The following is a 23,823-nucleotide window of genomic DNA, read 5'->3' as shown; positions in this document are numbered from 1 at the left end:
TAATCTCTTAACTGCAGATGGGTATTTATACATTTTTTATTCCAATTTCTGAAATGAGAATAACCAAGAAAATATTAATAGAGTATGGCAACTGGTTGCCCATATGCCAGTTCACTCCTGGGCAGAGGAAGACAAAAAATGAGTTCTATTGCTTGGCCTCTTCCATCTCCCCACGAGTCATTTTAGGCCTAGGAACACACAGAAAAGTATACCTGCTTCTACCTAGCCTTTCAGTGTTGACAAGTTAAAAAAAGGCAGGTGTGTGTTTATGGCATCCTTAGGGGGCAGGTGTAAGAAAGGAAGGTATTAACTCATGTGTTACTTCTCCACTTGCCTTCCCTGACACTTTCTAGCCTGGAAAGGTAAAAAAGGTGTTTGGTAGGTAGCTGATCATAAGGAACCCCATTTTGCACACACTTATGCTCTTTCCCACACATAAAATCAGGGAGGGGGAAGGACTACTTATGCCTAAAAGTCATGTGGCATGAGTGTGTGCTTGCCTCCATCCAACCCCATCTCCCTCTCCCTCTCCCTGCCTTCAAAATGGGTTACTTGCAAGGGTTAGTTGCCAAACATGAGTGTATAGTTCACCTTGTTGGAAGACTGGAAAAACAGTATATTCCATACAAAACTAAGCTGAAATATGTTTGAAAAGGGCCTGGGACACATGGGAAGCAGCAGGACATAATTTCCAAAGAATTGCAACTACCTAAGATCAGCACTGAACTCACTTAGATAAAACTCTTTCCAATAATGTAATTGTCAAGCTAAATCGCATATACTGTGCTTCACTAAGGGAAGGGAAGTAGTCTTCTGTCTTGAAGAGATCAGGAGGTTCATAAACTGTTTGATTCTGCCTTGAGGAAGATGTTTTGTTAAGGAAAGATGGCACATTGACTGTGTGTAGAATTTTTTTGAAAGTATTTGGGAACGTTCCAAGGTCTGATTTTGCCTTTGTGATCTGTTCTTCCATTCCTGACACACTGTTTCCGACCATTTTTACAAAGGCCTCCAGTTTGTCGATCTTTCTATACAGTTGCTTCATTTCCATTGCCTTTGCATGAATATGAGGCACACTTTCACTTACTACTTGAGAGGAATCACTTCGAATCATGTCTAGCATCCCCACAAACTCATCCACTCTGGTCACTCTGGTTGGGGCGACTCCTCCCAGCGGTGAGGGCAGCAGGTACCCGGCGTAGTCCGCCGCGGCCGAGGTCAGCAGCAGTTCCGCTCCACAGGCATCTTCTTCGGCCACGTTGTCTTCTTCCTCCTCCCCCATCCCAGAGGCGCTGCTGTGGCTCTGAGAGATATAGCTGCCATCGCCGCTCAGCTGCCGCCTCATCTATCCGGCCCCCACCCTCGTGCTACTACTCTCAGCCCATGCGCATCGGGAAGCCAACCTGATAGGTGTCATGTTGAACAATATGTCTGGAGACTTTCAAATAAGCACATATCTTTTGGATGTGTCCTGTAAACCCCACCCACGTGGGCGAACAAGTGCCCTGACCCTATAACCAGATTACTGGAAAAACGCTGATGGAGAAGGATACACAGGGCCAGACCCCAAGTGCTTCTGAAAGACCAGCCTGTGATGGCAGTGCCCCATCCTCAGAGGACTTGACTGAGGATCATATAGAGTCCCTTGCTCTGTAAAAGTAAAAGACTATTGAAGCCGACTGGGGTCTTTAACTGTAACGGCACCTTCCAGTGAATGCAGGCTAGCAACAGAGATAGGGCTGCTATATAAACCTCAGTCTCCATTTGATGCTTCCTGAAGCAGCATCAGACCAGTGATGCCCTAGACCCAGAGTAATGTCTGAGCCCTACCTCCAGCCCCAGAGCTTCACCTCTCTTCAGGTCCTGACCTGCCCTCTGGCCTCCCACTGGACCCTGCTCCAGTCACCAGGGCCTGCCCATTCCTGCTTCTGGCCCAGCGCTGCTTCCAGGTATCTGGGGGCCCCATTGACAGGCTTCTGCCTCCAAGAACCCTCAGGTGCCAGCCCGGGCCCTGCCCCTGCCTTTTGCCCAGGACCAGTGCTTGCTTCACAAGCTGGCCCATCAGATACTCCCCATTGCGTGGCTAGTTCCCGCCTCCCCCGAGGAAATAAAGACACAGGACACAAGAATTCAGGTTAATGGGTCAAATTAGGTCACAACTTTACTGATTACAGGAATTGAGTGGTATTGGCTTAGGCATTGGTCCTAACCATTAACCAGCTAGAGGCCGGAAGGGTTAATCACAAGAGGGAGGAGTCCTGCTGAGGCACGTCAACTAGGACCTCCCCCTGACGTCACCGCGTGGGGGCGTGCCGTGGGCCCACACCTCCTTAGGCTTAGGACAAGGCTATGCCCCCCGGAATCCTTTACTGGACTACCCTTGCTTGGGGGAAGTTGATGGCGCTCCTTCCCCCTTCATTTGCATAACAATAGAACAGTACCCCTACCAATGCCTAACCGCCAATACCGAAGAGTTGTGACGGTTTGCTACGAGGTAGGCGAAAACCAAATGGCTGGAGCCAGCCCCCGCAAAAGTGGGGAAGGGGCATGATGCCCGCAACCCCACCTCCTTTTCTTTATTGCGGAATTGGCTTTCTTTGAAAAGAACAGCGAAGACATTTTAAGAGATAATAATACAATATTTATTTAAGATGAACACATGCATAAAGAATACAGAAGGATCTATTGCAGAATTATTTGATTAATTGTATATATAACTCAAAAAATAAATGACTGATTTTGAAAAAAAATGCAGTGTATATTTTTATAGATCACAAAATAAATTGGTTTGACGCAATGTACCAGTATTCATTTCTAATTCCAGTACGATTGGATTATGATCTGCATATTTAGCTTTGTTGATATCCATGCCAATGCCAATAGTTCGTATTATTTCTGCCTTTTTTACATAGCTTAATAAGGGTTTGGAGACAAAAAAAATATCAATCCTGGATGAAGTTTTATGCCGATGAGAGTAGAACGTATATTCTCGTGTATCAACATGATGAAATCTCCACACATCTACCAGGTCAAAATTATGAATCAAATCTTCCATTGCTTTGCATAAGGTTGATCTGTTGTTTTTGGGATCCGTTGATCTATCTTTAGCTTCTGACATTACAAAATTCATATCTCCTCCAATAATCCATTTCGCACTGTTGTCAAAACTTGTCATGATTCTGTATAAGTAACTGAAAAATTCAGTTCTATTATTGTTTGGAGCATATATATTAGCTATGTTATATATATTGTTTGGAGCATATATATTAGCTTCATTTACACAGACTTGAATCATAATGACTCTGCCTTTATACTTTTCCTCTGTTTCTTCATATATCTTCTGTATTTCAATTTTACTTTCGTTTATATACATTGCTGTTCCTGCTGAGTCTGAAGTGCTAGCTGAAGCAATAAGTTTGCCCAATCTTATATCACGTAATAAATATTCACGGTACTTTCCAATGTGTGTTTCCTGAAGCATGATTACATCAGCCTTTTCTTTACATAGATTCTCGAAAATTCTTTTTCGTTTCTCAGAACCGTTTAAACCTCTTGTATTGACAGAAAACATTTTGATTGAATTCATCTTCAATATTTTTATGGCTATTTTAAAGCAGAGTACTATTCAAATCTCTCAGCTGTTGACTGTTCAGGTCTCTCGAAGCAGAATGAAAGTTGGCGAATGCAGCTCGTTTTATATGCTGTTTATTTAGCCCCACCCACCCAATGCCACGTTGTGGTCAGTGATTGGTTAAATTTGCTCTGATGATTTGACGTAACATGGAATTTTCTAGTCACCTTAGAAATCGAAATCTAGTGCCCTAATTTCGACATCACTCATTTTACTTAAATTCCAGCCTGATGTTTGACTCTTGCGCTGTTATTTTTCTGCCCTGTTTGTTTTTGTGCATCCTCTTAAGTTCTCCTTTTGGCTATTTCCAGCCACTGTACTTATACTAATGTAAACTTCTATTATTACCATGCTTTTGTGCGAATTTTATTTTATGTTTATGAGATATTTTATACTGTGATCCCAACATTCCTCAACAGGGATCCTACTACTCTTTCCACCATCTGAATCAAGTATTTAAAAAGTAGGCATGTTCAAATAATTTGAAAGGTTTTTAAAGCTACAACTACAACAGAATTTATAGAATAAGAAATAACACAAAGGAATAAAGAACACATACAAAGACCAAGTGTTTCTTGCTTGTCTTCTGCTTCTCCCCCATTCCAGATCTTATCCTGTCTCCCTACCACTTTTATCTATCTGAAATAACCCTTGCTCGCCTTTCCCTATCTCCATCCAATCAGGAGTGTTTATTTCTTTTTAAAAACATTTTTATTAAAGTTTTTCATAATACAATAACATATAGAAAATTAATGTAAATTTAAAAAAACCCTACAAAAAGTTCAAATAGAATAAGTAGACTATGGAGTCCTCTCTTAAATGTAGTTCTTAACCCATGCCACCCACAGTCCCTGCCAGCTCTTTCCATTCTCCTCCCAGCCTCTCACCCTAAGAGGCCAACATTTCCCTGCCTCCCACCCAGGGTCCCTCCATCAACCATCTATCACCCCAGGAGTGTCTGTTTCTGAGAAGCACCTCAGATCTTTGTCTATTCCTGTGATAACTCCTCACCCAGTTCCTTGTCTTGCTGCTTCTGTTCGATAAGCAGACTTGATCCTTTAGCACAAAACACCATGCCCTGACCCTAAATTCCTCATTTAGACACCCACCACACTGTCCTGAAGATGAGGAATTCTGTTCTAGGGTCATGGCACTTGTTGTCCCATGTGGGTGAGGTTTACAGGACACATCGGCAAGACCTGTGCGTATTTGAAAGTTTCCAGACATAAAGTATACCGTATTTTTCGTTCTATAGGACGCACCCGACCAAAGGACGCACCTAGTTTTTAGAGGAGGAAAACAATAAAAAAAAATCTGAATCAAATGTTGTATAAACTACTGTATTGAATAAACAACCGGTATATCAGAATCATATTACAGCCATGTAAAGTGAACAGCAGTCAACAATGGCATTAAGAACCATCATCACTGTCATTATGAAATGAAGAGAGACTTTAAGGTTTGAGTACTCTTCTAGTCTTCTGTGAGCCCCAAGAACTCATCACTGCTAGAGTCAGAATTTATGAAGCTCAGTTGCTCACAATCACTGACATCACTTTCTTCGCTATCTTCATGTAAAATACCATCTTCCTTTCCATCCGAAGCATTGCTAATGCCACATTTTTCCTCTCCATCCTCTTCCTCCCCTCTCTCAGCGAACAGCCTGCCTGCTGCTCCAAACCTTGAGGGGAAGGGCAGGCTGCAGCAACCCCACCCCCAATCAGCAGCCCAGGAGCGTGGGGCAGGCTGCCCACTGCTCCAAACCTTGAGGGGGAGGGCAGGCTGCTGGCAGAGCAGCACCTCCACCCCCATTCAGCAGCCCAGGAGCGCGGGGCATGGGCGAACATCCCTCCCGCTGCTCCAAAGCTTCCTGGGGCTGCAGGGGGAAGCTGAGGCTGCCCCGGCAGAGGAGCGCGGCTCTCCCCACCGCCCCTATTCAGCAGCCCGAAACCGCCTGTTTCCTGTAGCCAAGCCTGCTTGGCTAATAGGTTTCGCCAGTCAGCATATTACAGTCGTCGTGGTCTCAATGTTAACCTTCTAATTGCCCAGCTTTCTAATTCTTTAGAACCTTTCAACAACTTTCAAGGTGTCCTGGTCTTTACTTTTTGAAATATGGCAACCCTAGCATAGTCTACAGTAGCAGGTCTTGATTTTTGTGTGGAAACTTAGTTTTTAAACAATTACAAAACAGCTTTGCTCTCTGCTTGGAGTCACAAACCATCGCTGTCCACTTTAGCACTTCCAATACAGCGCTCAGCAGGGACGCTGTGAGAACACACTGCACAAAAGTGTGTCACAGGCAACAAGGACTTTCTGTGTCTACCAGAAGCTTGTGCTATGTGACATACATTAAACAGCCTTCACCAACTTGGGTCCTCCAGGTGCTTTGCACTGCTACTCCTTCAGCCCCAGGCAGCATGGACGGTGCTCTGAGGGCTGCTGTGGTAGAAAACATCTGAAGGGCCCTGGGTTGGCAAAGGCTGGTTTAAATCCCCCCTGTGGATAATTGTTCCTGATGGGAAGGGGGAGCCTGAGGCCCCTGTCCCTGCCCTCTGCTGCCTAGAAGGACTGTGAAGAGATGGGATAAGCTTACAGGGTACACTTTGTTCCCTCCTTCCTCCAAGCAGTTCTGGCCATGAAACTGTCAGGAGCTCATCCTACACTCAAGTAGGACCCTGGCAGAAACACATGCCCGACTGGCATGTTCTCTCCCTCCTGGTTGTTTGTTCGAGAGCTTCAAAAGCTTTCTTGTGCCCAAACATCACAGCGACAGATGCCAGCAGACACCAGCACACTTAGGGATCCGCAGAGTGTTTGCAGTTTGCGTAACAGACCCCAGCAATTCAGCATTTTGGCTAATCTACTTTATTTACATATAAACACACACGGAGCACTGCAACATGGCTCCCTCTCTCTCTCTAGCATCAGACAGCAAAAAAGTGAAAGGACAAAGGACAATAGTCCCACTTCACGGAACACAGTAACACAAACATCCTGTCTCCGTCACTTCTCACTCTGTGGAGTCAAAACATAGACCGTCATGTGATAGACAAAAATCCCATGACTGCAATCATGGATTAGGAATTCTAACAAAAACTACTTAACAGACAGTTTTCCACTATTACAGTCATTTTCTGGCTTAGCCCCTGCTGTCGCTTTAAGCAGGGAGGATCAGGAAGATGTAATGTGACACAGACAGACACAGATGCCAACAGGAGAGCATGTTATGTGTGTGACTTCATGTGTTTCCACAATGTGTGTGTGTGTGTGTGTGTGTATGTGTACAGCTCTCCAGGTGTTTATTGTGAGATTGCATTAAGATTTTTTTAAAAAGGAATATAAGGCATGAATCGGCCACCATCCTTGACAAATAGGAGAGTCCATCATGGTGCTGAAGGACACCATTTTGTTTCACGCGTCCATGATGGGCCTTGCCTTGCCTACATTTCCATACACTCAGGGGGATTGGGATAATTATATGGGGCTGGGGTGCAACCCATTTCTAAAACTCGTTGGACCCTTGCACTAAAATAGAATTTAGTAGACAAATGAAAGTTTAGGGAGACTCAAAACCCATACCAATCCTGTGTCTATCTTGTAACAGAATTTCAATGCAGGGGATTGCTTGCTTATCCATGCTCACTAATTTGGTTTCTGCCATGGTTGTCTTAGTTTGTCTAATAAAGGTGAACAACTTTATAATGCTCTCCTAGTCCTAGCACGGTAGTAAAACTGCTAGCAGATTTGCAAAGCTAAGCAGTGCCTGCTATGGTTTCAAATTGGATTTGGTACTGCAATCTTGAGATTCCTACATTACATGGGGTTGGACTAGATGACCCTAGGGTTCCCAACTCTACGAGTCTATGATTCCCAAGAGATTTCGTTGGAACACGCTCCGCTTCATCAGAACGTGGAAGTGGACTGAAGTCCAAGGGACCTTATGATGGGTGCCGTCACAAGCCACTTCTTTCTTTTGCTACAACAAACTGACACAGGGCTGCCCGTTAATTTGATAATTCAGTGAGTTTGTCTTCTCGGTTTCCGGAGTCCGGCGCTTCTCTCGGCAGTTCGGTTGCAACTGAGCCGCTTTCCCAAAGCTGCTCCTCTCGAGACGTTTCCGGACTACAACTCCCATCATTCTTGGCTATGACGTCCTGCCTAGCCGGGGCTTAAGGGAGACGCAGTCCTATCACAGCTCTATGGTTAGAGTCGCAAGCGGTCGCGCAGGAAGTGATGCATTACGTCAGCGCCAGCCGAGGTTCGATGTTCCTGGGCTGAAGAAGAGCCCTCGTGTGTCGCTGAGGAGGTTCCGAAGCAGCGACGATGGCGCCGGGCGGGCAAGCAGCGGGCGGCGGAAGCAGCTCCAGCGCGGTGACGCCCGAGGGGCTGCGGGGCTGGATCCGGGGCGCCTACCGCTTCGCCACAGACCGCAGTGACTTTCGCAGGTGGGAGGAGTATTGATACGAAGGAGCTTCGGTCTCCTTCCAGGGCGGTGGGTTGGGGAGGGAGGTGGCAGCCGAAGCAGGGAGAGCCGCCCTGGGCTGTGCGGTGTCTCGCTTGGCCTGCCGTGAAGCACGGGGGGCCTCGCGTACTGTAAGGATGTACAGTACACTCCAAAGTTAATGCGCGGTTTGACGTTCACGGTTTTAAAAGGGCCTCGTGAGGGGTCCTGTAGCTGGCCAAGTAAAAAACAGATTAGGTGTGTCTGAAGGGTACCGACTCGCCTCAACACATTTCGTTTTCTGTTTCACAGCTTCGTCTCTTCAGGGTTTTTAATTTTTAAAAAAACTTTTTTTGTTGTTATTTTCAAAATAAAATGGAATACACCCCCCCCATCCGAACACCACTCCCTTCCCACCCTCAAAAAACATAGCATTTTCAGTGTTGAAAAGGCTTCCCCCGATAAACAGGAACTAAAGAACAAGCAAGCATTAAACAAAAAGCCAAAACATCTCTTTAGGTTTTCTGCCCATGCTAAATCTACTCCCAGGATCCCTTGCCCTTCTGCTTATCCTCATTTTTCCATTATTGCAGGAATTGCATTTGCAATTTTTCTCAGACAGCTCTTTTTATGTCCTCTGGCTCTGCAAGTTTTGAATCCATTCTGAGCATAGATTGAAGCAATCTAGCTTGACAAATATTAACATGTAGTGCCCATAGGAAAACTGAACCCTGGGTTCTCCATTACACTAGCTAAATGCAGCCTCACCTCCAGAGGAACTTGTGTAGTGAGGAAGCACTTCTACTGCACTTTGGTTAAGGCAGGCAGTTTTGAATAGAACGTTCTGTTAGTAACATGGCTGGCCCTTCATGCTGCTATATATAGTGCAGTTCTGGGGATTTCTTGTCAGATGTCGGTCCCACTGAGTTCAATGGAATGATTGCAGTAAGAATGTCATATCTATTCATATCTGGTATTAGTGTCTCTAGGCCAGAAATCCAGCAGAATTGTGCATAAATTTTGATATTAGCTACCAGTTTTCAGACTCTTAACCCTACTTTGTATTTGTTTCAGGAACCTCATAGTTAACCTGGGTCTCTTTGCAGTGGGAGTTTGGGTAGCTAGAAACTTAACAGACATTGATTTGATGGCACCACAGCCTCCTGCATAGCAGAAACGGTGAGTAGACAAGATTGTGGAAATAGTGCAGATTGTATATATCCTCTTAATTTGTCTCATCGCAATCAGATCAATAGTTAAGTGAAGGGCTGAATAAATAGGACCCTGCTTTTCTGTGCAAACTCAGGCCTCATGAGGGTCACCCTTTCATTCTGGATGAAAGGAAAATATTTTCCTAATCCAGGCATAGGCAAACTCGACCCTCCAGATGTTTTGGGACAACAATTCCCATCATCCCTGACCACTGGTCCTGCTAGCTAGGGATCATGGGAGTTGTAGGCCCAAAACATCTGGAGGGCTGAGTTTGCCTATGCCTGTCCTAATCTAAAGTTAGAGTGAGTACTTGCTACTGAAAGTTGAAAAACATCAGAAATGGAAGAGCTACAGGAAACTGTCATGAAAAACTTCTTTATCAAAAATTCATATTCCTGTTCTAGAACAGGGTTGAGGAGCCTTTTTGGCTCAGGGGGCAAGATCTTTATCTGGCTCCATCCTATGGACCAGCTTTGACAGGTGGACAGGGCAGGCCATGCCACATGATTGGGGGTGGCTGAGCGCTCTTTACAGGGGTTTCTCCTCCTCTTTTAAGTCAGTCCCCACTCCCCTGTACTTGGATGGGATTGTGGGGACAGAGTGCAAGAGCAAGAGCTGAGCACTCTTGCAGCACCCTGGGGTGATATTTTAAAAGGTGGCAGAAACTGCTGCAGAGTGCCTGATTGCTCTCTTAGGCCCAGTGATCAGCAGAATCAGCTCCTCTCCTGATGGGGGAGGGAGTGATCTTGCTTCCTGTTGAGGTTGGGCATACCCAGAGCTTCCCGTAAGGAGTTGTCTGACAGGCCCATACTCAGCAGGATTGCTCTCCCTTTGCATTGGCTGATGTGTAGGGAGAGCTCTCCTTCTTAGTATTGGGTCCCCACTTTGTGCATTGCTTCAAAGGCTCTGGACAACCAGCAGTTTGTCAGGCCCTTTGGGAGCTTCACAAAGTGGCTTTGGGAAAGCCACCCTTACCCGATTGTCATCAAGGGCAGGGCATATGAGTAGGGCTTGCACAAAGTGTACTGGTGGGCCAAGCCCAACACACAGGGTGGAGGTCCCCCACCCCCACTCTAGAATGTACTATTACCCCCAGAAAAGATCTAGAACAGGCATAGGCAAACTCCGGCCCTCCAGATGTTTGGGGCTACAATTCCTATCATCCCTAGCTAACAGGACCAGTGGTCAGGGATGATGGGAATTGTAGTCCCAAACATCTGGAGGGCTGGAGTTTGCCTATGTCTGATCTAGAACTTTCATAGTCTTGAAACTTGTGATTGCTATTACTTTAGGCATTCCGAACTTCATGGACATTTCCACAAATGTTTGTATTTCCATAGAGTTAATATGACACAGGGTTCCCTGTGTAATTTGCCTTAAACAATTCAATGATATTTTTAGTTACCTTTATAGTCAGTCATTTTCAAGCAAGGAGAATAAATTGAAAGAAATGTCTATCAGATAATTTTGTAACCAAGCGCTGGATAGCTGAAACTGTTGAATATGTTTAGACTTCTGTTCCATAAATTAGACTGGCAGTTCCCAAACTATTCTGAAAACTTGTTGCACCTTAGGTTGAGCTATGAAAACTCTGTTTATATTTCTCTAAGCTTTGTTTTATTTTATGTTTCACCTGCCTGACTTTGTCTGGGGGGGGAAATATATTAAATACTTCCTGAGATTTTGTGTTTGTAAATTATTGTTAGTATTTGGATAACTTCTGTATCAACTTTTTTATTACAATGTACATCAAACTATGTTGCATCTTTCCTTAAAACAAGTGGACTTGAGCTGTATCTGCCAAATTTCCCTGCAAGGTGTGATTTCTTGGAAGACCAAGTGCACACAGTTTTCATTTTTTTACCCACACAATTCCAGTTCAAACATGTTCTAAGCATGTTGTGATTAGATATGGAATTATTAAAGCAAATTTGGATGTTTATGTTGCCTTTGCATACAGAGGGTGATAATCAAAGTGAGAATAGACCTACTGAAATAAATGAACTTAAGTCCCTTGATTTGAAAGGCCTATTTTCAGTATGCTTTAGACCGGTATCACTCTTCAGATTTGTTTTATGGTCCTTCTGCCACAAAGCTAGTTTGAAATGACAGCTGTGTTGCACAAGGTATTAATAGTTTATGGAGCCCTGTCCACTTATTGGAAAAGCTGTATGTTGTTCACTTGTGTAGTAGCCTATCATCTTAGACGTCCAACTTTTCCTTACAGATGTGACTGAAGTAGATCTGCGTGAAGTCTGAGTTTCCCTCTTGCTTTATGACCAAATGAATTGATTCATCACTGCGTTGATTTACATGGGATGTTATCTGCAATGCAGCTTCTATTGAAGCAATTGGAGGCATCAGCATCGTGAGTGAAGGACTAGAGAAAACACCGAGGCAACAATTTACCTGTACATTTCTTTTTATCATGTTCACTTCACTCACTTGGGAGCACTGTTGAGTCCAATTAATGTAGTACCTTTGTTCTATTTTTGCCAGAAAATATAAGTTCTTTTGCAGATGGAATCAACTTATGTACCAAGAGTTTAACAGATTCTGAAGTGTGAAATAAAGACATGCCAATGCATTGGACTTTTTCATTTTAATAGGAAATTTCAGCTTACAAAAACAAGGTAAAAAGAGTAAAGATTTACAAAAATCATAAAAACATGATTCATATTTCACACTTAAAGAAGTAACAAGCCCCAGTCCTGTGTTTTTAAGTAGGACATGTTAACTATTCAAAGGGAAAATACATTTTTAAAAGGCCTAGGTGACCCTTTACTTATGAACAATTTTCAGCCAGCATAAAGAGTTGTGTGGTATTGTAATTATGATGGTATATTGTATGTGGAAAAGGAACTGTTTGGTGTTGCATAGCATTTTGGTGTCTTGGACTGCTCTATAATGCCTCTGAGGTTAACAGGAAACCACTTGTTTGTTTGTTTTTTAAATCATATGGGCTGGAACGCTGTTGGTCTTGTAGAAGAACGTCATCATCATTACAATGTCTCTCTTTAAAGTTCCCTTTAACAATAGATTTGTGTTTGTTCATTAGAGCCACCCATTCCTCCTTCCCATATGGAGATAAAAGGTAGTTGAATCCTAAGGAGTAAATGAGACTTCAGTTGCCACCAAGGGGGAATGAAATCATTGGCCCTGTGGGGATGGTGTCTGCCCAAGTCCTATGACACACATTCTTGAGTAGAAAGAACATATTATTCAGTATATTTAGCAAAAATTCCAACTTACAGTTTTGTACCTGTTTATAACACACCTCTTGATCCTTTTTATTTATAAACTATTAAACCCAGTTCAATACAAAATGTAAAAGATGAGTAGCTGTGTTTCAATAACATTTATGCAGTGAGTGGGTAAAATCAGTTGCTCATATATCGATCTGTCCTCCATCACTACCTACCTCCAACCCCTTTGGAGCTGAGGCAGTCTTAACCATTGCCTGAGTGTGGCTAAGTGATCAACACCAAACAATCAGTAGCTACAAGTATAACTGCAGTCAGCATTGCCTTAAAGTTCCCCTGCAAATTACTAGTAGCCATAAATCTGCATTTAAGACAAAACTGTATACTTTTTTTTACTATACCTTAAATTACTGCTAAAATAATGTAATCAGAAGTGTATGGCTTTGGGGAGCTGTGGCAAATTTATGTACCTATGTAAAGAACTTTTGTGAAGTAGAGATTATACTACTGTAAGGTGCTATTTCAGAGATCTGATTTTGTGCATGTTAAAATTCTGAAATCTAATCAAGAATTTTCAGAACACTTGTTTTAAAAACATTTTGTGGTGACCATTTTTAAAAGTAGTGGCAGAAATTTGTTCTCGTTTTCTGGCTAGACTTACACACTCATCTTCAGTGGAACTTGTTTCTGTGTACATGTGATTCGGTTTACATTTTGAGGTGCAACCAGTGCCCACTGTGCAATGCATTTGTTATACGTGAACTTAAGCGTAGCAGAGTTTCTTTTAATTCAATATTTAGTTATAGTAATCTACTTTTGCCTTTGAAAGCTGGACCAAGCAAAAACGCCTAAAATTATGCGATTCGGTAACATAAAATTTCTTTGCCAAATATGCTGTAGTCAACCATGAGGCCTATACATGCTTCTGGTCAAGACCATCTCTGCCACTGGTGGTTAAATAAGAGGCTGACAGTACTGACTGATGGGGAATGGGACCAGATGCCCTTACCAGTGGGTGGTAGAAGCTGCTAGCTCAGTGCTGTGTGCCTGCACAGTGCTGATCTCCAGCTCACATGCCCTCTGCTGCTAAGGTTGTCAAGTCCCTTCCCCCCAGTGGACATGATACACCATACATTACATCACACATCTATGATATCAGAAACTGTCAATGGGATCTAAAAGCCTTTTCATGTTAAGTTTTGCAAGTTTGATTACAAGATGGTGCTTTCCTTAAATATTGAACAGCTAACAAGCTGTGTGTTTAGTTCTAACCATTATTTTTTTTCCCTAAGTCTTGTTTCATTGACATTGTTTGGAGTATTAGTTATTTTGGATTGAATGAAGTCAAAAGAAAATAGAAGCTGAAAGACACACAAAGGTGCTTGGTTGCAACGCTAAAGAAAAGAATTGTACATTGAAAGCTGAGGCTTTCACACCTGTTTTGTGCAGTAGTGAACAGGACACCTAACTATATAGGCAGTGGGAGGATGGATACAAGGAGTGTGTGTGTGAGAGAGAGAGAAATGGGAAGGTGAGGCTACTTCCACTCTATATCAGTGCACTTAAAACATGGCAATCCTAGCTTGATTTTAAATTCAGTTGATGCTACTTGTATACGGCCAATATTTTCTATGAAAAGAAAGCATAATTTTTCTGCAATCCAATGTACAGTATCATCATCGTTATGTTTAGCATTTCTCTTTTTCTGACATCCATATGACCTGAACTGAATTTGGAGGCCACGGTTATGCTTACACTTACATAGTTCCAATGCATTCTGCACTGTAAGTAGTCTGTCAGACTTAGGCTGATTGAAGATGTGCTTGACAATGCAGCAGTGACCATATGCCTTTATCTTACTTGAGGTGCTATATTTAAGGATAACGGATATTGCTAGTTAAACTAAATGCTAGGCATGATATCATGAAACAATGTTCACTGGATTCTATTAAGCACCTTTACATATAGATGTTTAGCTTCAAGCACTCATACGTATCATATACTATCTGTATAAAGATAGGACTGTTTGTCCTCCCAGGAACTGGAAAGGGAAAGAAGCAGTACCATGGTAGAAGAGAACGGATGTCTTTGCAAGGCACCAGTCAGCAATTTCATAGCCTTTTCCAAACTGCTTTGTCAACAGATTGCTCCAGGCATTCTTAACCTTTCACACCAAAATTATGACGTACTTGCTTCAAGAGGAATAATCCTAATTTGAAAAAACTTTTTACTGACAAAGATTTAACACAAAAACCAAAATTATGATCTACTTTTGAGCAAATCATTTGCATTATTAGAAATACAGTCTTTAGACACATACAGTAAAATACATCAAGTTGCTGGTAGGAACCATTTTTCCCATTCACATACAGATATGAAATGTAAAAAAGCCAATACTACTAAAGTATTGTAAAGACACAAATTTGGGAGGGGGAGAAAATTAAACTTGTGTCCCATGCAAAATGTAATTAGATACAAGGCACCAATTTTTTATCTTAAAAAAATTGTTCACAAAGCTTTATCGATTGGCAAAACTAATCCCACAACTTTCACCCCATTCATACAAATTTTCAGTCAGCAATACTGTTTAAATGTGGCTGCAGTTTGTGTTGGGGATAATTTACTGACATTCAAAACTCATTTTCTCCTATCACACATACCTGGCACACAAAGCATATTAGTAAAATGGATCTTTACAATCAGAAAGAGACAACATGTATGTTTTTAAAGTTCTCCTTGTGAGTCCATAGGACACATTTAACATCAATTTTTTTTTGTAAGGTTTAACCGATAGGTGTGTTATAGTTTCCCTGAAGTGCACGCACACACCTAGGGCAATATCTAATGCTTGTCATACCTGGAGGAGACCCACTGCTCCAAGGATGACTTGCCACTGGATATCACCTCTATAGTTCTAAAGCAAATAAAAATAAGCATCTGCACAGTTCAACTTTGCAGTATAATAGTGAGTCGTTTGCTAGGATGCTCTACAAATCAACTTGTTTGCTTTGTAAAGTTAGGACTATTTCCCCAGTGCCTGTAGGAAACTTCTGATATAAAAGGATTCCATTAATATTTCCCCCTTTCTGCACATATTTAAAGAACAAGTTAGTTGGTTGAAATTTTATATTTAAAATATGAAAGAACAAGTGAATAAACCGGCCTCTGTCGTCCTCTGCCTTTATTTTGGGGTTGCAGAGATACAAGGGGGAACCCATTGTTATACTTAATATGGACCTGTCACTGAAAGTAGCAATCCCTTGTGGAGTATTCTCCCATACCCCTCAGTAACATTTAGGCACACCCATCCTCATGACATCATTGTACGTCTCTCCCCCCCCCCCCCATTGCTGGGCCAAGGAAACTGTGCTGTCACACTATAGGTTATGTGCCAAAATGTAGTGATAGGGGGAATATTTGACCTGGAGACGCCATTTTTGTCAAGGGCAATGTCTAAATCTGCCTTCAGTGAGAGGAAGTGGGCAGTAATTCAAGAGGTCCAAATTTGATGAAGACCATTAGTTCCTATTTCAAAGCCTTTTAGTTCAGCTCACTGCCTGCTTGCACTTCCACAGACTTCTAAGACCCAGAAATCTTACATCAAGCTAATAAAACCCTTAGCTAGCCTAATAAAGATTCATTTTCAAAACTTGATGTATTGAATTGCTCCATCATTTTTAATTTTTTTTGTAGCTAGTTTTAGCTATAGACACACAACTAGTTTTGCTCTATTGATAACGGGAACACTTGTTATACCCAACTTATTCCTGTCTGTATACTCTTATAGCCAGATCCTAAACATGTTTACTCAGAAATAAGTCTCACTGAGTTAAATGGGCTTGCTTCCTAACAGGCATGTTTCGGAGCATAAATGTTAAAGTAAATTGAATGATTTCCATGGGTTAGCAAATGTGGATGTGCTTTTGGTCATATCCTACAAGTACACGGTGGCTCTTGGGAGAAGTGAAGCACCTTTCAGTGCTAAAAGTTTTTCAGGGTTTAACACATATGCAACAAAGGAGCTGAATGCTAGGAAAATTAACACGGGAAGGTTAACTGATTGGTTATTCTGTTAGGCTTCTTTGTAATGGTAAGATATGGAACTATCAAGAATGCCAATTGTTACCACATTTTCTGTCAACCAGGACACTTTAAAACAGTGTACAGCTTAGCAAGAGCACTGCTAGCAGTGGACAGATATAAAAGAAACAGCATAAAAAATGCTATACGCTATCGCTTCCAAATAAAAGCTAATTATTACAGAAACCTCACAGTGTTGGAAACAGCAAGCACAATTCAAAAGCACAGTTCCTTCTTTCCCTATCCAGGTAACTTTCAATTGCACTCATTTCCACATCTTGTGCCACCCCATTAATCACATGAGAGGCAACTACTGTCCAAATCTGCTTAGGAAACACAAAGCATTCATGGTACCCATACGACCCTCCCGCCTACACTATGCATCTAATTTAGGCGTCAGCTGCACCTACTCAAAAACTTAAAAGATGTTTGAAATACCCAGTCAAAAGATGAGTATTAACAGTAGGCTTGCCAGCTCCTCCATCAAACTCTAGCTACACCTTTAACAGCAGCTTGATGTGGAGGCAACAGCAGGTGATAGTGTTTATCTTCATGCTGTGAAAAGCTCCACATCTATTGTCTGGACATCAAGTTGCTACTAATGATCAGTTTAGGCTGTGGTCAGTTGGCAGCCATACTACTGAGAAATCTGGTTTCAGAGCTGCATTCAGTAGTGGGTGTTGCAGGTGGGGTTGCATTGCTTTCCTGGCTCCCAAATACAGCAATGCTGCCACGTACTGGGAGGGGAAGCAGCAAGGCAGTGGGGAGCTCAGCACTGTGCACAGGAGCCCTGTTGCCATGCCCTGTTGTTTTGCTGCCTCCCTGTGGTAAATGGCAGCAATGCAATCTTTGGAAGCCAGAATAGCAATGCAGCCCCATCTGCTACTGCAGTGCTGCATCATGATTTGTAGGGATTCAGCTTTCTATATTTAAAAACACTGTTGTGTCTGCTCTCAAGACAACGAGTATGAGCTGAGCTTCATTAACTGAATTTCTTACTAAGGATGCTTGCCGACAGAACTTTCTGGAGTATCAGACATGCTGATCAGTACACCTGAACTTTTTACTACCAGTCCAAACAGCAGAAGAATGTCTACTGGAATCAGTGTGCGCTGCACAGTCCCAAATCATGGCAAACCCCTGCTATTTTCTCCCTACTTCCAATGCAAGAAGGAGCAAACGCTTAGATGTTTGTCATTTTAGTAAACTTGCTATTTACTAATATCAGGAGGCTATCAATGGACTTGGAAAGATGGGTTCACAGTAGCCACAGAAAGCAAGAAAGCACTTGAGAAAAACTTGTGCACACCAGACACCTGTCCATCTTTTTGAGATCCATTTCCCCCAGAAATTTCTAATTTACATTGAAAAGCTAAATCCTATACTGAGCAAGACTATCTTCAGGAATTTTGAAAAGACCTGTGCTCTTCTCCAGAATTGTTTACTGAAATGCATGTGTTCTGCTCTAACAGAGGAACCCTGTAGCAGATAAACACTGATATTTGATCATTACAATTGCAGGATTAGATTTCTCAAATTTTGTGAAGCTCACCATCCATATCAGAGTCAAACTTCACCTGATTTACAATGATGCTGCACTGATTTCTGTCACAATTTAACTGGCCTATTTCTTATGAGCAGTTAGGGGTATGATTTCTTGATACAACTGGTGGCAAAAAAGAGCCCCGAAAGCCTAGTTACAAACCCAAGGAAAGTTATCTTTATCTTTGTTAATACACAATTGTAGGATTTTTATGCTATGGTATCAATATTTCCAAGTTCCAAAGCAACAAGTTGTTTGTTTAGCCACACAGAGTCCTGTCCTTTCTACAGAGATGAAACAGTGGTAATAATTAAGGTCAGCAAGAGCTCTTAATGGTAATTCAACACAGGGTAGCATACTAATGAATTGTTACATCTTGTTCGTGTGCCTAAGCATACTGTGATGACAAACACTCACAGTTTGGAGCTAGTTTTCTGGGGGTTAGAGAAGAGAATGAGGATGGATACCCTTCCTATTGCCCCAAAAAACACTACGACAGGGAGGAAGTTGACAAAATTCAGGACACTATTAGGGCCTCTTCTTGCTTTATCTGTGTGATGGCTGCTACTTCCCTGTCCGTTCTTCTTTGCATCTGAAAAGTTGCTATGCACTTAGGGCAAGAGTTGATATGTTCCAACAGCAGCAGAAGAAAAAGAAAATGAGTAATTAGTACAGGAAATCTAATCCTCAACTGTGAAACTGGGTGGAGTCACGTGACCAATTCATATGGTGATCATCATGTTATAGCCAATACATAAGGAAAGCCCCAAAAGCCAAGGCTAACCCAGAACAACTGCAATCATTACAGTGGAAAATGTAGACTGTAAATTCAGTCTAAGTTTTTGTCTTATTAGAAGATGCTGAAAATAGAGGGGAAGAAAAATAGTTTCTCTAATTTTTAGTACATACTCAAAATATGTGACATATTCAGCGTTCTGTATAATTTCAGCTTTTGTTCATTCCAAGAAACCGGAATGACTTCAGGCGACAAAAGATGAAATGCCCATTACAAAAATAATAAACAAGGGTTGATGAACACATTTTCCTAGTGTAAAAGATCTTAGCATGTGTTTTAGTACAGTACAACACCATCTACCCAAATTACGCTGGGTTAGAAAGATGGATGGTGACTATATTATACACTGTATAATAACTGGCTACGTTATTTACACCAAGAGGTGCAACAACAGTTCACCACATCAAGAGATCAAGGATTAAGTCAGCTGTGTTGATTCATTCTTTTTCTGGAGGAATTGTTATATTTATGGTCAGTTTGATGGCTTTATATCCTGGTTGTACACAGAAATTTGAATGCACCTACTTTTCCATGCCATAATGATTTCTCTTTGAAAGAAGATTAATAGTCCTAGACATTGGAGGCTGTTACTCTTTGTTTTGTTTAGAGGACGAAGGGTTTTACAAATACATCTGTCCTTAAAAAAAATAGATGTTCTGCTACAATCTCATCGAACAGTTGCACATAGTAGGAGGCCCACTTTTCCGGACTGTGGATCCAAATAATTCCTGCAGCAGTATTTGTTCCCGCCAAGATGAGTGAACTCCAAAAGGCTTTTAAAAAAATAAAATAAAAATAAGCCAGTTGATGCTTCCTTTCAGGGGAGTGTCAGTCTTCTATCTTTATCATTGTGTTTGGACGGCACCTGAGCTTGAAGTTGTGTTTCTGAGATACTTGCTTTGCCCTGCACGGTTCTTTGAGTATAAAAAAGAATGTAGGCCTGGGTTTTGCATACCTCCTCCACACTACATACATTCAGTTTGGAGTCATTGCAGTGGACCCAAAACCCTAAAAAGGAGAGGAAACACAATTTATTAATGGCAGGGATTTATCCAGACAAATAATTTTTTTTTGAACTGGTCCATAGACAGATGACCCCTTGAGCTTCTGTAGCACTTCTACAGAAGCTACAGAGAGAACCACAATATAATGTGCCCAAAGGGACATTTGTATTGAACAGCAGCCCCATGAGCTCAAAAGCAAGCCATTTTTGAAACTCAAGGGGACTTTCCAAAGCAGTTTTTGACATACTATGGTTCTGCTGCTGTTCAAGGAATACAAGTCAACAATTCCAATAAGCAATCCCAAACATATGGCTGCTCCTAAAAGGGGCTTTCTGGGTCTCAGCCAAATATACTGCCATGTTATCTAAGCTTCCCCATTTTATAGTGTTATCCTGGATAAAATTCAAGAAAAGATAATTGTAATTCTGCTTTTCTCCAGATGGCTGGGGAAATATGCTGTATTAACATTTTGAAGGGAGATGCAAGACAATAAGGAAGTGTGGATGTTCTCCATTCAGTGTGAATTTATCAACTGAACAAGTCTGCTTATAGTTTGGAGAAAGAGAAATAGCAATTCACTGAGCAAGCAAAATAGTTTAATTCAATGTGGATATTAAGTAAAAGAAAAATAGAATATGACTTTTCTTTTTTAGAGCAAGAGCAAGCAATATAATCTATTCCGAATGACTACAAGCAAGAAGAAAAGCAGTTTAATTCCTAGTGTTACCAGCAGATATACTACTAGCGATGTACTGCGGAAACAGCTATAATATTGCAGGAAACAAATACATTTTTAAGAAGTGGTAATTCTACAAGATGCAATCAGTTAAAAAAGTTCTCCCTATAAGAAGGCACACGCACCTCCCTCTGTGTTGTAGCAATATGCCGTGTAATGTCCTGAGCCAAACCCTTTCCCGTGATGCATCACCACAGCCGAGAGGTCATAGACAAAGGTCTCTTTGTCAAGAGAAGAGAGAGTGTCCCTGCAGCAGTAAGGTTCCATGTTTAATACCTGGTCAAAGAGGACATGGACCCCAATCTTCTCACGGTGATTACGCCCAGACCACCTGCAATACAAAGGCATGCAATCAAAAGGGCTTTTTAAAAAAAATATGGCAGGGGCGCTGACAGCTGTAGCACAGCTATAACAAGATTTCAAAGAATTATGATATTCTGGATAGTGTACTTGATGAAAAATTTCAACTGAATGGTCCTAATTTACTGCATTTAATATAGTCTGTTGTACAATATGAAATACAGGCCTTTCTACATGCTTTTGTAAAACATATTTCTTCAACAATATTATTCCATGTAATACATTTTGAAAACTGTTCTGCTTTTATTTTCAAACTACTTTTATTATTTTCTGAAACTGATGATCAATAAACCATGATTTAGTAAAGGACTATCATCAGGCTTAGCAGTGATTCAAAGTAGCTTCCTAGGTCGTTAGCAATTACATTTTAATAAACTCAAAAATAATTACATTACCAATTAGAAATAAAAATACATCTCCAAGTTGGGAAGAATATTTTCTGCCTTCTTGCTTTCTTAGAAATGTAAGATGGGTAAGTCAATACTATTTAGTGGATGTAAGTTGGCCCAATAAAAGAACTCCCATTCATTTAGGCATAAATATTACAAAAGGGTTTTTCCTGCTAAAAGATAGGCATAATTAAAGAATCTAATTAAAGAATCTTGTTCTGAGGTTTTAAATATCTGCAAAAAAATGGATACAACAAACAAAACACACTTTGTGAAAAATCTCAACCCTGGAGGTGGCCAAAATAGAGATCCTCTTTAACATAAAATTAAGCAGAATTGTACAATTATCTACAATCACAACCTGCTATGGGATACCCACTAACAGTGAATAGTGATGGCATTTAAAACAAGCTAATATTGGATTCAGAATTCTCATTTTTAGGTGGAAAGGATAAGCTTACTCATTTGGTTACAATTTCACCTGTTTAACAGATGTCGGCATCAGATATGTTAGAGGAAGCTCTACAGTTACAACACACAAGCCTGTTTGATTATGCTTTCATTATAACATATTGCGGCTGCAAACCCATGAACTGCAGCAGTTGTGTTGTCACTTCTATCCACAGATCTGTCTATTCAAACTTACTCCACTGGTGCTCCTATGGTAGTCAAAAGGCTGAGTCAATTCCTCCCACATCTACCCTCCCGGGAGGACATCAGCCTTTAATGCCACTTTGAAAGACAAATCTCTTCACTGCCCTGCAGATTCATGACTACAGTACTTGGAAGAATTCCAACTTGCAATAACTTGAATCCATTTACAATATTGGAAGAACAATCAACAGGAGTTCAAGCGTAGCGCTTGGAAAGAAGTAGGGATGTGAATTCAGAGGCACAAATGCACATTGCAATACAGTGGATAATATTGTGCTAGAACAGTTCTAAAACAAACAAGGAGCCTCTTACTGTGTGCATCAGATCTTTTTTACAAATGGGTGCTTCATCTGTGCTCTGTTCTGACAGAGAATCAAAAAGGGACATGAAACATCCTTACATTTCTCTTCAAAAGTAAAAGGTATGTATGGGTGCCATTTAATAAAACGTCCAGTAATAATATAAAAATTATGTCCACACCATTGCTTCAGATACAAAGGCGATCCTTTATTCCCCCGCCCACCTCCAATTCACCTGAATCGTTTAAGGTGCAGCCGGAGGACCTGAGGTAGTCTGTAGATCATTAACTGCTTTTTAGCTTCACTTAGAATAAGAGGTTTGGGAGAAGATTTCCGCCGTTTGCCTACGTAACAATTAAGAAAGGACAAAACAGAGGGCAAGTTACAGCTTCCTGTCTTTGAAAGAAAAAATTACCAACAGCAAGTCTTCTACCTTTCCACTTTCAGCAGCCGGAAACTAACAATAAAGCTGCAAAGTGTGAATGCTATGGGAACTTCTCCTCAGGTCTCTCTCTGCAACTCTATCAGTATGTGAAGTTTGAACCACATGAATTTGCTGGAAATTTGAAACATGCTTTATTTCCTCTTGCAAGTCATTTTTCAACCATCTGTTTATGGTTTCATGCTGCTTATTTGAAAATTATTTTCAGCACAATGCTAAGCACTTTTACTTAGATCCAAGTCCCATGAAGTTCTATAGGATAAATTTCCTTGCTTAATGACAACGTCTGCAGAGGAGAGAGATTGATGGAGCCACCAGGTTAGGTAGAAATGATGAAGACACTTTCTCAAACTAGTATTTTAAAGTAAACTCTACTAAAACATACACACACCTCACATAGCACCAGAACAATTCCTGAGAAGATTAGTAGGTTAACGGTTAGTAATTTCTACACTTTAACATTTCAGAGTAATTCAAAGCTTCTAAAAACACAACTATGTAAATACACTTTGCACATTGTCAATTCAGATGCAAACAGCAAACCATGGTTTGATTAAACCAGGAAATTACTCATTCAGATGAGTGTGTAAGAGGAGGAGTATGTGCAAACGCAGGACTAATCATACAAACAATGGTTTGGAGGACTGGAAGTATTACTTCTAAACCTACACTTAAGTCTTTTAAGATGCCAGAAGACTCTTTGTTTATATCTCAAGAATAAACATATGTCATCAAAGTCTTTTCCACAGCTGCCCACTCCACTGTGATACCAATCCCTAGAAAACCTATTTAAAAATAAATGACAAATACTCACCTGAACATATTTTGATATAGGAAGTCTGAATAAAAACCATTCCCAGCCATACATTATAGCTGACATCTATAGTTTCTCCTTGATCATTTATGATTTATATCCTATTCTAAAAGTCATAGTTCCCTTATTAATTATCTCAAATAGTATCCCAAGGTTTTATCTCTGCAACCTCAATACACATTATTTTTGAGACTACATGGCAACTTTGAATAATTATCA

At 41.2% G+C, this 23,823-nt stretch overlaps 2 protein-coding genes and 1 pseudogene across 6 annotated transcripts in view; 1 reads left to right on the top strand and 2 right to left on the bottom strand.

Annotated features, from left to right (window-relative positions):
• Positions 1-423: 423 nt before the first annotated feature.
• LOC308479448 (biogenesis of lysosome-related organelles complex 1 subunit 4 pseudogene) lies at positions 424-2,459 on the bottom strand (annotated as a pseudogene). The gene has a single exon. The product of its transcript is annotated as a biogenesis of lysosome-related organelles complex 1 subunit 4 pseudogene (transcript).
• Positions 2,460-7,855: 5,396 nt separating this feature from the next.
• Positions 7,856-11,871, top strand: TOMM6 (translocase of outer mitochondrial membrane 6). Its single transcript, XM_081010200.1, has 3 exons — positions 7,856-8,076; positions 9,147-9,251; positions 11,512-11,871. The coding sequence occupies exons 1-2, from the start codon at positions 7,955-7,957 to the stop codon at positions 9,241-9,243; spliced, it is 219 nt and encodes a 72-aa protein (XP_080866326.1). The 5' UTR covers positions 7,856-7,954; the 3' UTR covers positions 9,244-9,251; positions 11,512-11,871.
• USP49 (ubiquitin specific peptidase 49) overlaps positions 11,872-23,823 on the bottom strand; it is a 57,814-nt gene continuing 45,862 nt past the window's right edge. For 3 of the 4 annotated variants that reach the window (XM_081010064.1, XM_081010065.1, XM_081010063.1), the window contains 3 exons: positions 22,584-22,692; positions 20,772-20,977; positions 11,872-19,914 (listed from right to left, as the gene is read on the bottom strand). In XM_081010064.1, coding sequence (XP_080866190.1) covers positions 19,724-19,914; positions 20,772-20,977; positions 22,584-22,692 — 506 coding nt within the window. In that variant the 3' untranslated portion in view covers positions 11,872-19,723. The remainder of the gene's footprint in view (positions 19,915-20,771; positions 20,978-22,583; positions 22,693-23,823) is intronic. The other variant, XM_081010066.1, reaches the window with a different exon arrangement.

Source organism: Podarcis pityusensis, assembly GCF_964106645.2.
Source record: "Podarcis pityusensis genome assembly, chromosome: 6".
Taxonomy (NCBI): Eukaryota; Metazoa; Chordata; class Lepidosauria; order Squamata; family Lacertidae; genus Podarcis; species Podarcis pityusensis.
This window is presented reverse-complemented; position numbering and strand designations above follow the sequence as displayed.

What these genes read in the sequence shown, in the direction of transcription:
- TOMM6 (XM_081010200.1), top strand. Translation starts at nt 7,955, where the DNA reads ATGGCGCCGGGCGGGCAAGCAGCGGGCGGCGGAAGCAGCTCCAGCGCG. An exon ending in GACCGCAGTGACTTTCGCAG is followed by an intron (nt 8,077 to 9,146) that starts GTGGGAGGAGTA and finishes TATTTGTTTCAG; the next exon opens with GAACCTCATAGTTAACCTGG.